Below are 15880 nucleotides of genomic sequence, written 5' to 3'. Positions count from 1 at the left end.
AACACCTACAGCTACAGTGTCATTTTCCATGTAAATTTTCAGTTATCAACACTGATACAGACTAGCATAAGTCAGAGCCACATACAATAATAAACACATTTTCTGATTACCGAAAGCATTGTATCCTCTTTGGACACTAACTCTGGAACTTTCTTTATTTGCAACTATAAACATCTGGTAAAGTCTCACAAGTCCACCAGAGATACTCAGTCAATATTGGATGTCTTGTCAGGATCCTAAAAACATATGCAAACCAAAAAGATGGAGGGAGATAGACAGTACTCACACTGGTAGAAACTGTGTATTATGAAGGGCACTGTAATTTACTGTAAGCAGTATATCGTATGCCATATCCTCATTGTGACAGTACGATAGGCAAGGCTAAATATGAAGATTAATTGATCCTGTACAAGTTCCTCAATGCATTTACATACAAAGAGGCTCTATTTCAATACCAGTGAAGTGTACATTTGATTGCATATCATAAACTTTATTTAAAGTAAATTAAAAAAGCAAACACATTCATTCACTCCATCTTTACATTGCTGACATTTCAAAGCTCCTATCCATAAAACTGCCAAGACCTTCAACAACTAGACTTCAACAAGCAGCTAGTTTAGGATTACAGTGGTGAACCTTCCAACACCAAAACACCAATTTCTGACGTTTCTTATATTTTTATTTTTCTGTGTCAGAGGACACTGAGTGAAACTAACTTCTTCAACAGTGAAGACCATCACAGTGGAGATGGTCACTTCACAGTAGATACTTTTATCAGCAGCCATTCTGAGGGTATTATCACAAGACACTGGTCAAATCTGGACTGTACATGTTTAATAATCAATCACAAGTGCAATAAAGTACTATACACACTGGCATGTCTTTTAAAACAAATAAGTCTCATCCTCCAGAAAGGAACCTTTATAAGAATTTTTAAGTTCATTATCAGTTATGTCTTCCCCATAGGAAAAACTACTTGGTTTTGCCTTCATGTTTTGCTAATCGTATTATGCCCCTGTTATGTCATTATCTATTTTTAACAGTGCTGTATTTTTATTGTTAATGGAAACAAAGGGCTGTAGCCCTATCATTAATGTCAACTTGTATAAAAAATATTGTCCTCCAGAATTCAGTCTTTCTAACCAGGAAAACATTTTCTAATGTAAATAATATTTTATTAATGCCTGAACTCTTAATAATTCTGACAGGCAAACTACTATTATTCTATATATGCACGTAAGTGCCTGCATTCCCTATAGACAAAAATACCATCCAGGTATAATACCCCATTTGAAAGGAAAACAGCCCTAGGAATCAGCAATACACTAGCTTCTTACAATCAAACTTCTCCAAATCCTCCCTGTGCTTTTAAGTGTTAGATTTTAGAAAATGCACATCTGAGTTACCAGTCTTCTATGAAAACACTTAATTAGTGCTACCTGAAACTTGCTGCTTCATTGGTGCCAATAAAACTCCAGAGCAATTTGGCACAGTGGTCCACTTTCTAAATAGTCCTGAGATGTGATACACATCCAAACAGCAAATATTACTACACCTGGATGGTGAAAGAGCTAAAACGAAAAAACCCACCCTGTTTTGATGATTTTGATGTATCTTAATAATATCACAAATAATTTTGCTCAAAACTGTCTGAAAGTGACACATGTAAATTTACTTTGCAGAATTACAGTAAGGTCCTCTGTTTGACCCTCCACAGAAGTAAGAGGCAACAAGGTCTGGTGAAAAAAAGAAAACAAATTGGAAGCTTTGCCCTTTCATTGATCAACAATGCTGTATTAAATACTACAGTAGTAATGTCCTTAATGTCCTTTATGTTTTGCATTCTCCCCTTTTCAAATGTCTTCACCCTAGATTATTCAAAGTTTTTCTTTTTTTTTGAAAAACCATGCAGAATATGACAGCATCCTACCAAGTTAAGAGAAAGTGAACTATTTTATATGCCTAGATGCTTGTGACAGAACAGTATGTAAACACAGTCCTTTACCTCATTAAAAGGTAATTTTAAGGAGAAAAGAAAGGTACTTTCTACTGAAGTCAGTGACCTAAAGAGGGCTGCTAAGGTACCTTAAATGTAATACATTTAGAGCTGGTCATAAAATGCAACTGACAACCAACAAGATACCCAGTCTGAGGTAAAGTGATTGGTACTGGAGAACAAAAAACGAGACTTCTTCTAATGCTTCTATGTTAAAAAAAAAAAAAAAGGAAAACAATATGCATTTGAAGGGTAATGAAGTTGTAGAAGGACCATTTGGTCTAAAGATGGGGCTGTAATCCTTCTCAAAAAAGGGACACGGACAACCTAGTTGCTAGTCAAGAGTTCAAAAGAGAAGGCAGAAACAATTGCTATTCCAAAATCAGCTGCTAAAGTACATGGGCTTTATACTTCAATTGAAATTAATTAGATTGACAGCATACACGTTACTGTTTGCTGCAGTACAAGCACACATCTGACTTGTATGCGTTAACAACATTCAAGAAATAAATGACTGTACCATACAAGACTTTCTGTAGCTGAACTCATACCTCCAGCTAAAATTTTTACATTATTTTGCACTAAGCTACGGTTATTGAAACTACAGTCCTGAAAGAATAATTGAATGAAATGGTGACACTTCCTAAGTTTTGAGCTACAAAAAGCAATTATAAGTGATTCTAGAATTGTTTAGAACTCCCACATTTCATCCATAATCCAAACAACATTTCTGTTAGTATCAAATACCTTCCATATCCCTTTGATCTTTTTGGTTAACTAAAAATTTCATTAATACTCCTTTCAAAGGAAAGTCAGATACAATAGTACAAAGATGAGGTGCAAAACATGTACAAGATGTTGTTTTTTTCTTATTTCAGTTTTGTCAGACAAGAAACTTTTCTATATCTATGGAATAATGGTCATGACGCCAAAATTTCTGCCAGTCTATGCAAGATACCACAGGTACACCATGGTTCCTGCCAAAGATGGTTCTGAATCTTCAATAGCTCCACAGTTCCCATTGGAAACAGTTCATGTCACAAGCAACCTAATAAGCACAGTACCAGAATAAACATATAAAACATACTTTTTAAGCCTTTATACAAAAAAGCCAGACTCAAAAGCCATCTGAATTATTCCCACAACTACTGTAAAAACTTTTGGATTTCCAAATCCTTTGCAGTTAAAATGAAAAGACAGAAAGAGAGAAGCAGAAGTGATATTAAATTGGGTGTAGACACTCAAGACTTAAGACAAAAATCCCAAAAGATGACATTTGTATCAATTTTTTCCATTTGAAAGAGCTAGCAGTTGGCATAAAGCATTTAAGACATAAAAATGCAACACCCATTTGGTTGGGAGGTCCCAGGGTTGAGAAGGAAACCTGTCCTTTGCAATAGACACTTGCTTCTATCAAAACCATAATTTTTATTTTGGCTTTTGGAACTCTCACTTAAAATAGACTACTTGGTTTTATAGACAAAACAGGATTTCAGCTTCAAATTTAACAGGCACAGTAACACCATGCAAATCCTAACAGAGAGCTACTCAGATCTTTAAATTCTGCTGCTTCACTTCCTAAGTTTTCCTACATAGTCTGACACTAACAATTACAATGATGTCGTTAAAGATAAAAAACAGGGACTTTTAAGTAGCTTGTCAAAGTAAGTGATATTTACATCATCTTAGTCTCAAACTCTCATGCAAAGTTCCATACAAAGCAACTTCATTATACAATGAAAAGGTAAGTTACCTTCCCCATTGAAAGATGTTGCCTAATCTCCTACAGCAGTTAGCAGGTTTTGCATCATTGCTAGCAGCAGCACTTAGTGCTTAAGAACAGCTGTTTCTTTGTTAGAAATATTTTTTTTGTTGTTAACAATTAAACTCTTGCCAAGAGGCAACAAGTCAACTGAAACCTCTGGTGTTCTTTGCAACCTGCTGAGTTATCAGCAAAACCAATAGGCCACACACTGACCTTCAACCAAGGTCTTGCTCCAGAGATTGGTGAGTGCTGTGACTTCAATACACCCAAGGGCAATAATACCACCACAGAAGGAACTCCCTTTCAAGCCTTCATGCTAGTGGAGATGACGTAGCGTTTTTGCATTACTATCGCTCCAATAAAAATACTATAATTAAAGAGCTAGTGCTACACAATGTGAGACAATCACAAAGATAACCACAAGGCAAGGCAAGAAATACATTGTAAAAAGATAAGCTGTGAGGAGGTTTCTTTCTGAAACTCTAGCAGTCTTGAATAGCTCACAATAGCTGTTGCAGGCTAAAAGACTTCAATTTCTTTGTATTAAGAGAAGCGTTAAACCACTATTTAGATCATTTTCTAGACTCATACATCACTACTGAAACACCTTCAATGCATTAAACATTTAAATCCGCGTTATTTATAAAATAGGCAATCTTCCCCCTTCTAAAAGGCTATCACTGGCACCATCCAAGACTCTTACCACTTTTGCTTTAAGCTTGATGTTTATGAGAAGACCAGAATAGGGACAGGTTTTCTTGCCCTTTGAAAGCTTTTTGATTTGTTACATAACTAAACATGTTTGTACAGCTTTCTTCATATCTACAAATCCTTAATCCAAAGGATGTCAGTCCAGGCGATAATTATATGAATAAATTGTAGACAGTCTAAGAAGGAAAGAAAGATGGAGAGACATTTGGAATTAACGTGCTGTGAATCAGTCCTGCATCATCCTTTGTCAGTGGAATTAGCAGGCTTTTCTCCCCTCTTCTTGTTGCCTTTTAGTAATAATTTTCAGTGTATTTGACACATTTCATCTCACTCAATGCACTGAACCCTAATACAAGAGAATACCAGTTTGTCAAACATACATTATTGAGGATGCACACCAGTTAATCTTAGGCAACTGACATTGTCAAAGACAAGCCACCCTGGCAAGAGCTACAGAAATGCTAGGCAAAGAGGAAAGAGGTATAACAAGTGCAGGAGCACAACTGCTGAGATACCAAGCAACACAAAAGGCCAAAGCCTCCCAACTCCTGTCTCAATTACCCCAAAACACAAATATCTTACAACAGTTTCAAAGCACACATTTCCACTGCTGTTGACTAGAGGAGTTGCAAGCCTGAAAAGACTAGTCATTCACTTGGTATAGGATTCTGCATCAGATACTTAAAGAGCTGGATGAGAGTAAGACTTCATTCTAAAAATAATTTTTAGTTTTTTACATAAGTTTCACAGAAGCCTCTTTGAATATTTATTGGTCAAAGTAGAGTAGACACTACAGAATTTGTAATCCAGGATAACCACATTGATTTGCTGCTATGGACATCAAGAAGTGCAGTCCTAATAGGTTTTTTAAACAATAAACAAAAAAGTGTGTTACAATACCAGAACTTCTAGGGATGCCAGGCTTTATATTTTAATGTTTCTTACAGCTGTTTTTAGCTCAAATTAAAATGATACATGCATTCGGTCTTGAAAAGGAGTGCTGCCATTCAAAACTTGGCCATTCTGGAGATAATGCAACACACTGGTGAATTTTCTCCCTCATTTTGCTGCAAATCCTCTGATATGAGTATATTTTTACTTTTTACAATTTGGCTCAAATGCAGATGCATTATGGAAAAAAAAAGGATTTATTATAAAAGCAAAAATTCTTATTTCTTCAATTTCCAAGACCATTTATATTTTTTTAACATGGCTTCCTGAAATTAGGAAAGAAAAACAGAAATCAAGAGGACTAAGAGAGCAGTAATGGTATTTTCTAAAAATATTTAATATGCACTTGGCATTGAAATGAATTTTTTAAAAAATGCTTAAAAAAACCTCTTGCATAATACTTATTTTACATACTAACAGTGTTTGGATCTAATAGCTTTTTAAGTTTCCCATTTATGGTTTATTTTTGCTAATTACACATTTAACAGATGTATAAAAAAATTAGTTTTTTCACATCCCAGCTGTCCTTTAAAAAAAACCCAAAACCAAAACAACCCTCTGAAAAATGGAGCTAAAGACTCAGATGAAGTACAGTTCCTTATGTAACTGTTTTCTTTTGCACAAAGGGCATCACATTGCTATCCTTACTATTAATTTCTGCAATGTCACAAGACAGGAAACATCTGCTGAAAAGATCCTTTCAAAAAGAAAAATACATAAAAGACACTCCCCAGGTACACTGTTTACTACAAACAATTAAAATATTTCAGTGGCAATACTGCTATTTTATTCAGAAAAAATTATATACAATATTAATTTCCAATAATCAGTAACAACAGGTACTTCCCCTTTAACAACTTCAAGATAGAGCTGTATATGCCATTTCACCAATGAAAAGGTTCTGAGAAGGAATTTGTTCTTTTTGGATCAGAGAAAAAGAACCAGTAAAAACACCACTAGTGAAAACAGTCTTCACCAGCACATTTACAAGAAATGCTTTATCCCTGCGTGACTTCGGGAAGTAATTCCCTTTTTTTTCCAGAAAGGGTTAGGTTTCATTTGGGATTTATAACATGGCAATACTTGAATGCAAATTCCCCAGGGGACACAATAAAGAGGCATTAGAAGGAGAGAACTGAACTGAGACCCCCAGTGAATGTTTTGTAGTGATGGCTCTAGCCTGAAATTCAACATCTTGAGAAGTTCAGGTTAGAAGGAAAATATTTTGGCATACAGCAGCCAGTTCAGAATAAACTATCTATGGGTTTAGCGCCTGACATTATAAATTCAGAAAACTTTTCAGCTTAAGCAGCCATGTACATCATAGAGCTGCTTTCTTCTCACATAGGCAGCCTGTTCTGTTCTACAACAGTTAGTAGTTCCTTGAGAAACTTTTCTTTTAAAGACAAGTGGTGCTGGAGAAAAATCATTCTTCTTCAAACTAGAAAAAAGAGGAAAAAAAAAGAAAAAAGAAGAACCATTTCCAACTAATCCATGATATAATCTATTGCAGCAGAGACATGTACATTACAAAAAGAGATAAAAACATTAAGAGTAGAATCCAAGAAACATTTATTTTTCCTATTCCCCAGCTCAAAAAGCAGTTTGTACTCTAACAATAGTTTCAAAAGAAATCATTGTCATCTTTATAAGAGACACTGCACAAAAATCATGCTGAAGCAGGCTAAGTTTGGAAAAGTAACATCTTTGAGCAGAAAGTAACTTTATAGTCCAACACTAACTTCATAAGAAACCAGCCTCCCAGCAGGCGCTGGCAGGACTTTTCAGTAAAGAAAAACAAAGAAAATAACAGCAAATTTGGGAGGGTGCGTATAAAGAGAACGCAGGGATTTTGTTTTATAGACTTTACCAGGTAACAGGTCCCCTTGCTCCTTGCTCTACACCTAGGCAGTTTCCTAAGTCTTCACAGAAGGATGATTTCATCTCTTGGAACCAGTGTGAGAGAACATGCACTGGTGGTGGACAGAAGAAGATTGTTCTACAACTAAAATTTTCCAAGCACCTTATACTGAATGGAACAAATACAAGTTTAGGACAGATAATGCCAGACTCAATACAAAATCTCCACTTCATTAAAGTGAGTCTCTGACTCGGTTTTCTACTGCAGCAATGGAAGAGAATAATTCAGGTATATTTAATCTGACCTGCCTGAAATAGAGAAGTTTCTCCCACTTCCCAGAGAAACTAGATCAAGAACCATGCATGTAAAGTAAAAAGAACTGCAAGGGAGACACCAAAAGCTTTTCCTCATCTAAAACGCAGTCAGCATTCTCAGCTGCAGGGCTGATGAAAATACAAAATTAAAAGAAACAGAAGCTCATAATTCGTTTGACTTTAATGAATCCCCAGTAAGGTCATTGTCAATCTGAATAAAATTAAATCTAAAAATTCCTTCAAGAGCTGCACCTTAAGTTTATACCTAAGTTTATGCTCTACTCCCTTGCACAATTCATAATTAGATTTTTCAAAAATATAAACAAACGCTTGACCCCTTCCATGCAGCTATGTCAGCTTTAGAATGTGTATTCTCTTTGCAAACATGTCCACATCTTATGCTGGTTTCTATGGCTAATACTTATACTGCTATGAAAAAACAGTGCTTGGCTACTAACATTTTTGAAGACCTGAGGAGAAAAAAAAATTCTAATTCTTTTCCTTCCACTCCCCAAGAAGGACAGGGAATTTGAAACAATGAAGTAATATCCACAATAAAAAGGAACGTTTAATACTCTAGAACGAAGCTTTAAATTTAGCATTTTATTCGTCTGATACCACAAAGCACAATAAGGAAAAAAAAAGGAAAAAAGCTTCTTCTTTTCCTTCAATCTATACAACCCCTTAATAATTCAAACTTCAAAACATTTACATAAAATATTAGCTTTATATATTTGTAATTGCTAAACTGAGCCAGCAAGGTCATCACTTTTCAATTATTTGTGGCAACTAGATAAGGTGACAGTGCACAAACTAATAACTGACAGTAGTCAGCTAATGAACAGGTTCATGCCTTATGGAAGTGATGAGTTTCCAGGTTCCATTTTTAATAGCCACTTGCAATCATAAATATATATTTCTTCTTCTGCTACATTAAGAAGTTTCCTGTATATAAACTGAGATGTGCTCACCACAAAGACATCCAGCATAACTTCTTTTTGCAAGGACCATACACTACTGGTTTTTATGTTATGGAATGCATTAGTGCAGTTGCACGTGTAACTGATTTACTGCAGCATGAGTGTTAACTGTACATTGCAGCAGTTTTACATGCCTGTAAAGGGGTTCTGAATAATATCATACTTACAACATCAAACTTCTGTGTGATGTTCCCCTGGACATCAAGTAAATAAACTTTGCCATAATGTGTTCCCAGTGCCAAAAACTGTGAAAGAAAGAGATTGATTACATAAACACAAAGACACCACAAGAAATACTACAATGCTAAATGAACTCCAGGATTAGCAACACTGGGGAAAAGAAAAAAGCCCACCACTTTCTATAGAGAAAGGTTATTTTAACTGCACCCAAAGAATAAAACAGGGCTTCAAGCCCATATTGCTGTGATAGTGCAAGTTAGCTGTCAGAATGAGTCATGAGGACCCTCATCCACTGACAACTAATGGTGGATCTGCAGTCTGTATACACCAGCTGACGGACTGTGGCAGCAAATTAAAAATGCAGCGTGAGAGCAAGAACCAACAGAGATCTGAAATACTTCCTAAATCCTTTATGCAGCTTTGTTTCAATCCTAATGTTTCCTTTGAGCTTTATTTTTAATTCTTCTTGATTATTAAAATAAAAAAAAAGTGTTCAAACACAGCAAAAGGCCAACTGTAAGCCCCTGGTAAAATACAGTTGAATTATGGAAGGTCTATGACAGTGCATTTAAGTACACAGATAACTCCTGGGATTGCTTTCCTTCACATAGTAACATTCCTAAATAGAATACTCCCAAGACAAGTACACTTCCTTGGAAATCTCAGCAGTTTCATTCTAAAAAATAGTAGCAAAATAAAGAAATCTTGACATAAATCCATACTATCACAAACTTATTTTGATACAAACAAGAAGGAAATTGATTCTGAGAGATCTGCTGTTAATTGAACCATGTGAACTACACCTAAACAGAAAAGATAGAATTTCAGTACTACTCGATTTATGACAGAGGTTTCTTCTATTTGCCCCCTCCCCCACGCTCCCACTTTCAGCATTACTGAAATAGTCTAGGCTACTCAATTCTCTGTATTTCACTGCATGTGAGCATGCTTCATTGCAACCTATAATGAAATGCTCAAATTTACAGGCACTGCTAAGCGTGTCAGTCAGGCAGCACAATCTTTAAAAAATAACCTTACAGAAAGTCAAGGTTTAAAAGGATTTATCAAAATGGAATTGCTTAAAATGAAATTTCTGTTCAGGCACTTAAAATATGAAGCTACATTAAAAGGAGGCAAGAAAGGGAAAGAAGGGGCTCATTAGAAATTCATTCCCTGCAATGCCTTTCACTCCTGCAAGGTTGCCTTTTTTCAGGAAGAAAAAAGTCCCCCGGGTAAAAAAATCAATACTGGTTAATAAAACATCAGGTGTGCAGACATAACTAGGTATGACTATTCCACTGCACAGGCCTGCTTGAATGCACCAGGTGCCATGACGATTAGTCATCCAGTGCAGACAGCAAGCCTGGTGAAAATATGATGCTTTAGCAGCAAAAATGAAAAAAAAAAAAATTCTGGGGGGAAATTAGTCTGAATGCAGAAGCCAGATCTCAGGATTCCCAGCAAAGTTAAAGTGCTTTAATCAGAGCAATATTTTACATATTACTGCGTAACTTTTCTAATGATAGCATTTAGCAAGGCTTTTCCTGTTCGTTCAGGAAAAAAATCCTGAAAAAAACAACAAGAATGAAACAGAAATACCCTTGCAAAACCTATAACCCAGCTTCATTTTTAAGTTCTCTGTTGCAAGAGACCTATTCCTAAAAGACTGCAGTACCTGGCTTCTAACAATATTGATTCTTCTCATAAGTAGTGTATCTATTTTGCTGGAAAACTGAAAGTACTGGGATACTTCAACAGTTTTCCTGTATTGTCACGCTTTGTGACACTATAGCAAAAGCTGTATCTGTGCACATCCTTATAGAAAAATCCTGTTAAACTCTTGGCTTTCAAAATTTACCTGAGATGCAGGAATAAAAGGTAACAGAAACAGGCTACAGACAAAGAGGAAATGCTCGCCAATTTTCCAAATATCTGTGTAATTCTAAGTTGTCAAAAACATTTTAAAAAGACTTATTGTTTTCATTCACACTGTTAAAATACAAGCTTCATCTTAAGAGCCTCTTGAGCCATAGCAACAGTCCTCTAAGGAAAAGAAACATAGCACAAGTCAATCTAAAAATATAGCCAAATAATAAAGATAGATCCCTCAACAATAACTGTTAAGGAGATGCTGCTGGCTGTGAAAAATTATATATTCAGAAAATAGCTACTGTGTTTTACATACTAGTAGTTGACAAATCATTAACTCATATTTTCAGCTGCACTTCAGAATGCCTCAATATTCTAACATGTTTTACAGTATGTATAAAAGAGAAGAAAACTCATAAAACACAAAAGCAATTATTTAAATCACTAAAGAATCATATGAAGTTTATTTCTTTTAAGAACAAAATATAAATTATTTTAAAAATTTCTTTATTTTGCATTGTCTATTAGGATATGTCTTTATCCGTATCATCCTATTAAGATATGTCTTTATCCTTATCATCCCTCTGGTACACCAAAATCTCTAGCATGTGCAGTTCCTCTCTTTTTAACATACAGGGAAGGGGGACAGGGAAGTGTTAGTATGACACCTCCCAAAAGTAAAGCCTAAGCAAACAAAAAACACAATATTTACTTTCTTCTCCACCACATTAACATGTCTTCCACAGCCAAAAATATGCTAATTTCCTGGCATGATCAAGTTGATCTTTGCTGACATGGCTGTACAAATAAGCACAGTATATGCCAACTTCCTTTCTGAATAAAGAAAAGTTAGGATTGTATGTTGTTTGCAGTTCTTAATACTTTTCATTATTAAATCTGAGTGAGCATTTTTCTAGTAGCTTATGTAAACATCTCATCTAACAAATCTCTGCATCTTGAATTCTCACCTCATTTCCTCATTGAGAAAATGTGTTTATCACTGAAAAATGCTTGAAACAAACAAGAAGGGAATTGATTCTGAGAGATCTGCTGTTAATTGAACCATGTGAACTACTTGTTTTATCACTGAGAAAATGAGGATTTCTCAATACAGGTTAATGGTAAATTTTGTTTATGTCATTGATGCCTTGCAGTGCAACTCTAGATTTGGCATCACTTCTACACAAAAGTACACTGATGCACTATAAGGACAGATAAATATATGAAACTGAGCAGAAGTGCTATCTCAGCCACAAAGTCACATAATACCTTTTCATGCACTGTCATGCAGCTGGCTGCATCCTTCTGGAGAATTTCAGTCACTCCATTAGAAAGCCGTTCATACTTGAGCTTAGGTTCTTCTTCACTCTCATCTTCCTAAATTTTTGGGAGTATAAGGAAAGGGAGCAAGAGAGAAAAACAACAAAAATACTTAGAAGTTTATTTTAGATAAAAAACAAATTAAAAGATACCCCAAAACTGTCACACAGCAACAGGCGAAGATGGATCACTGCGATCTCTTCACAACAGCCATTACAATCAAAAGCCAAACTTTCACAGTTTAATCATCTGAAGGGGTTTGGGCTGTGCTTTTTTGTTACTGGTTTTTCTTTTTACTCCAAAGTTCTGAGTGCAAAGTCTGTATAGCAGCATGTCAATTTAGCTGTAGGTGGCACTTACTTGATATCTAAAAAGCAGGAAAAAATGTGCATGTGTACTTTGTTACACAAAGTTAGTAATTTGCAATTTAGAAGTAAATACAAGAAGGATGAATATGATAATGAAGGATGATAAAATAAAGTGTGCCACTGTAGCCACAATGAACTGAAAGCTGAAGCATGCACATTACAAGAAACTTCACAACCTTTACAAGATGCTGCACCTCTGTAGGAAGGATAGAGGCAAAATGCTGTGAACAAAAATAAGAAGAATCCACTAGGAATAAGTTAATTGTATAAAATCCACCAATGGGCTTATGGTAAAAAAAAAGTACTATAAATATGCTTTTTGGGAAGAGGATCAGGACACATTATACTCCTATGAATCACCCTTGTCTTCTGCATGTTAGGATCTTTTTCTGGTAAATACTGAAGCATTCCGCTCTTTTCATGCATGTTAGGTATTATCACCCAATCACTACTTAAATGCAAGGAAGGACCATGGGGGAAAGAGTGAAGAGAAAGGAATCCAAGCTAAAAAAAACCAACCAAACAAACAAACAAAAAAAACCCCGAAGCAGCAAATTTATTGCTCAAAGAAGACCCACATGCTTATATCTTAGGAAAATAAAATCCTAGTTGCAAAACAGCTCTTTGGTCATAGGCATCTATCTGCAACAGCTGGTGTACAGAGGTACAATGCCAGAGAGATTCCACAGGCTTCAGTAAGTCTCAGGTAATCTTACACATGCACAGACATACACAAACCCTTACAGATCCCTTGGTCCTCACTGGAAAACAGTATACCTGCAATAATATTCTCCTACATTTGCTATTGACTATAATGAATATATCAACACTGAGTATGCGTAGGAGCAACGGGGGGCAGGACAGTCAGGACAGACAGAGAAGAGAGATCCTTGAAGCCAGGTGTTGGGATCAGCGGGAGAAATGCAGCACGCAATATGAGTGATCAGCAAATCTCAGACTTTATTGATAGGTACACATCTTTATATTGGTGTTAATGAGTCTCATACATATTGCAAAGGCGAGCTCACTATTGGTTAGTTACTTATCAGGCAACTACGCCTACTTCTGCATTCTTGTGGATATTTTATTGAAACTTTTCTTCGTATTCCTGCCAAAGATGCTCTCCCCTATCCTACTGTTGCACCAAGGGCACAATGTCCTTGCCTGTCATTGGACACTGACTACTGACTCCTATACTTGTCCCCTTCAAGCTTAACCAGCGGCATTATGTCTACGTGACCTTTCTCAGCTAACCAACTGTCCATAAAGCTCTCCACAGGCAGGTTGTGGAACTTGGGGTTTACTGCCAAGGGCCTGGGTGCAGGGCCCTGCTGGGAACTGCCAGCCACAGCTCGGAGCAGGCCTGAGAGAGGAAGAAGGTAAAGAGCGAGGTTCCTGCTACCATACAATAAATCTTCTTCTGTGTTGAATATTCTAATTCTCACTAACTAATCTAGTACAACATACAAATCCTATAGCATTTATACACAGCCTATAAGAATCATTACATTACCATACTGTGTTACATTTTAAACCCCAAATCTACTCTTTGGACCCCTTCTGCCAAGCTAGTAGGGTCTGCTCTGAGCCTTGGACCTGTCTGCAAGTAGAGGGTCTTGTTTCATCAAAAGGGGATTACCTCCAATCTGGCCATACCATTGTTTTCCAGTTGTTCAGTAACTAGGGTATCTCAAAGCTTCTTTCATTTCAATCTTGCTTCATTTTCAATCTTGCATATTCTCAAAATCTTTTGCCAGGCAATCATATTTATAAGGTTTTCCTGTTTCATCTTCCCCAACAAGTATGTTTTCCATATAAAACATCTTTCATTCTTAAGCAACCAGAATATACCAGTGCAGTGCTCTAGTTAAAGGAGTGCCTTGATTTCCCACCAACCACTGCCTTCCAATTCCTAAAAACGCATAGTATCAGCCTACAGTAGAACTGTATTTGTGCAGCACTTTCTTGTAGATACAATGCAAAAACTGAATTTGGAAGAGAGACATGTTAACAGGTTAAAAAAACCACATTTTTAAAAATTGCTTTTGCAGTACTAAAGCCAGTCTTTTCCAAGTTAAATAGTACGGCCATTTACTATGTGTGCTACCATCATATATGGTAACATGTACATAACCTCATACAAAACACAAAAAAGCCATATACACCTATGGAGACACCCAATACCTAGTCCCTTGCTTATAGAAATATGCTGCAAAGAGAGTGTTTTAAAATGTTACGTGAGAGTTTTATGACAGAATACAAATGAGATTAATACAGGGATGTCAACAGTGCATGACGTAGGAGTATGAAGTGGGATGTCAAAATGTCCACTAAGAAACAATTTTATTCAGTAAATCTAACACTGAACAAAGTTGTTACTAGACAGAATGACAATGTCAAATTACAGGTCTGTATATAAATCAGTCAAATTCCTCATGCCTACAGATCGTTAATAAATGGCTACAAGGTAGAGGGAGGAGGTAAAGTCAAAGTAAAAAGCATACATTTGATGGAAGGAGAGTGTAAGGAAGTATGTGTCCATTATAACAATTAACACATTACTGCATTTTATACATTGCTTACAAAGATTATACTTGAAATGCATGGGCAATCATTGAATAAATTCATAAACGTAAAAATTGAACGCCAGTCATCTAGTTTTTATAAGATCTCACATGTTGCTGGGGCCAGGACATCCAATGTGCAACCAACATGAAAAGTTAATTCTAGTCTCTGGAGTAGTTTGCATAAAATCATTCATCCATGGACCATTAAATAAAGTTACTGTAAATAAGTTTTACCTGTCTTATTTATGAGTGAAAACTAAGTAATTTTTTCTGCACATGCATATCCAAAAAATATATACTTTCAAAAGTCAGTGCACCAAAGCATTCTGCCAGCATTCTGCCATGACTTCAAAGTAAGTAAATAAAATGAAAACTCCCAAATATTAGGCATGATGATGTACTTATTTCACGCTTTCCTGACAGGTATCTTGTATGTTAAATAAAAGTCAAGCTAAAAGGTGAATTGAAATGAGGTTGGAGCACTTCACTGTAAACAAAATGAAATAAAAAGGTGATTTTCAAAAATTCAGGATTACTGCTTCAGACTCTGATATATTAAATGAATTTGATGATCTCTTATTTAGAGAATCAGGGTTTAATAATTTTAAAGGTATTTTTCTACTAGAAAAAGCTTTTATGCAGTTTGAACTTCTAAAGTAAACACAAGCCAGTGTTAATAAAAGCAAATCAATAATTTTTGTTAAATTTTAATAATCTTGAAAACCCACAAATTAAACCATGAGCAGCCTGAGTTGAGATGTCAGTTAGCTGTGTTTCTATGACAACTAGAGGAATAGTGCAAGTCCTGACTTGCAGCAAAGCTAAGATCCAAACAGAGTGAAATTTACCCCATACAAGGGAACTCACAGCTTTCCTTTTTTAAGGGAAAAAATAATAAAAAAATCAATTGCTGAATTTACACGTATTTCTACTAACTGTATGACACTTTTAATTAAACCCTCCTAGAGGATTCTAAAAATTTGAAAATAAATTTTGTA

At 35.7% G+C, this 15880-nt stretch overlaps 1 protein-coding gene across 3 annotated transcripts in view; it reads right to left on the bottom strand.

The window, feature by feature from the left end:
* Positions 1-15880, bottom strand: part of VPS41 (VPS41 subunit of HOPS complex) — a 117654-nt gene that overhangs the window by 82109 nt on the left and 19665 nt on the right. The window contains exons 3-5 of one of the 3 annotated variants that reach the window (XM_014267022.3): positions 12492-12536; positions 11897-12004; positions 8746-8823 (exon numbers count right to left, since the gene is read on the bottom strand). The exons of 1 other annotated variant lie outside the window; for it this stretch is intronic. In XM_014267022.3, the coding sequence (XP_014122497.1) occupies positions 8746-8823; positions 11897-12004; positions 12492-12536 (231 nt within the window). The remainder of the gene's footprint in view (positions 1-8745; positions 8824-11896; positions 12005-12491; positions 12537-15880) is intronic. One more of the 3 variants, XM_005487003.4, reaches the window with a different exon arrangement.

This window comes from Zonotrichia albicollis, chromosome 1, assembly GCF_047830755.1.
Source record: "Zonotrichia albicollis isolate bZonAlb1 chromosome 1, bZonAlb1.hap1, whole genome shotgun sequence".
NCBI lineage: Eukaryota > Metazoa > Chordata > Aves > Passeriformes > Passerellidae > Zonotrichia > Zonotrichia albicollis.
Note: the sequence above shows the minus strand (reverse complement) of the source record. Positions and strands in the feature narration are given on the sequence as shown.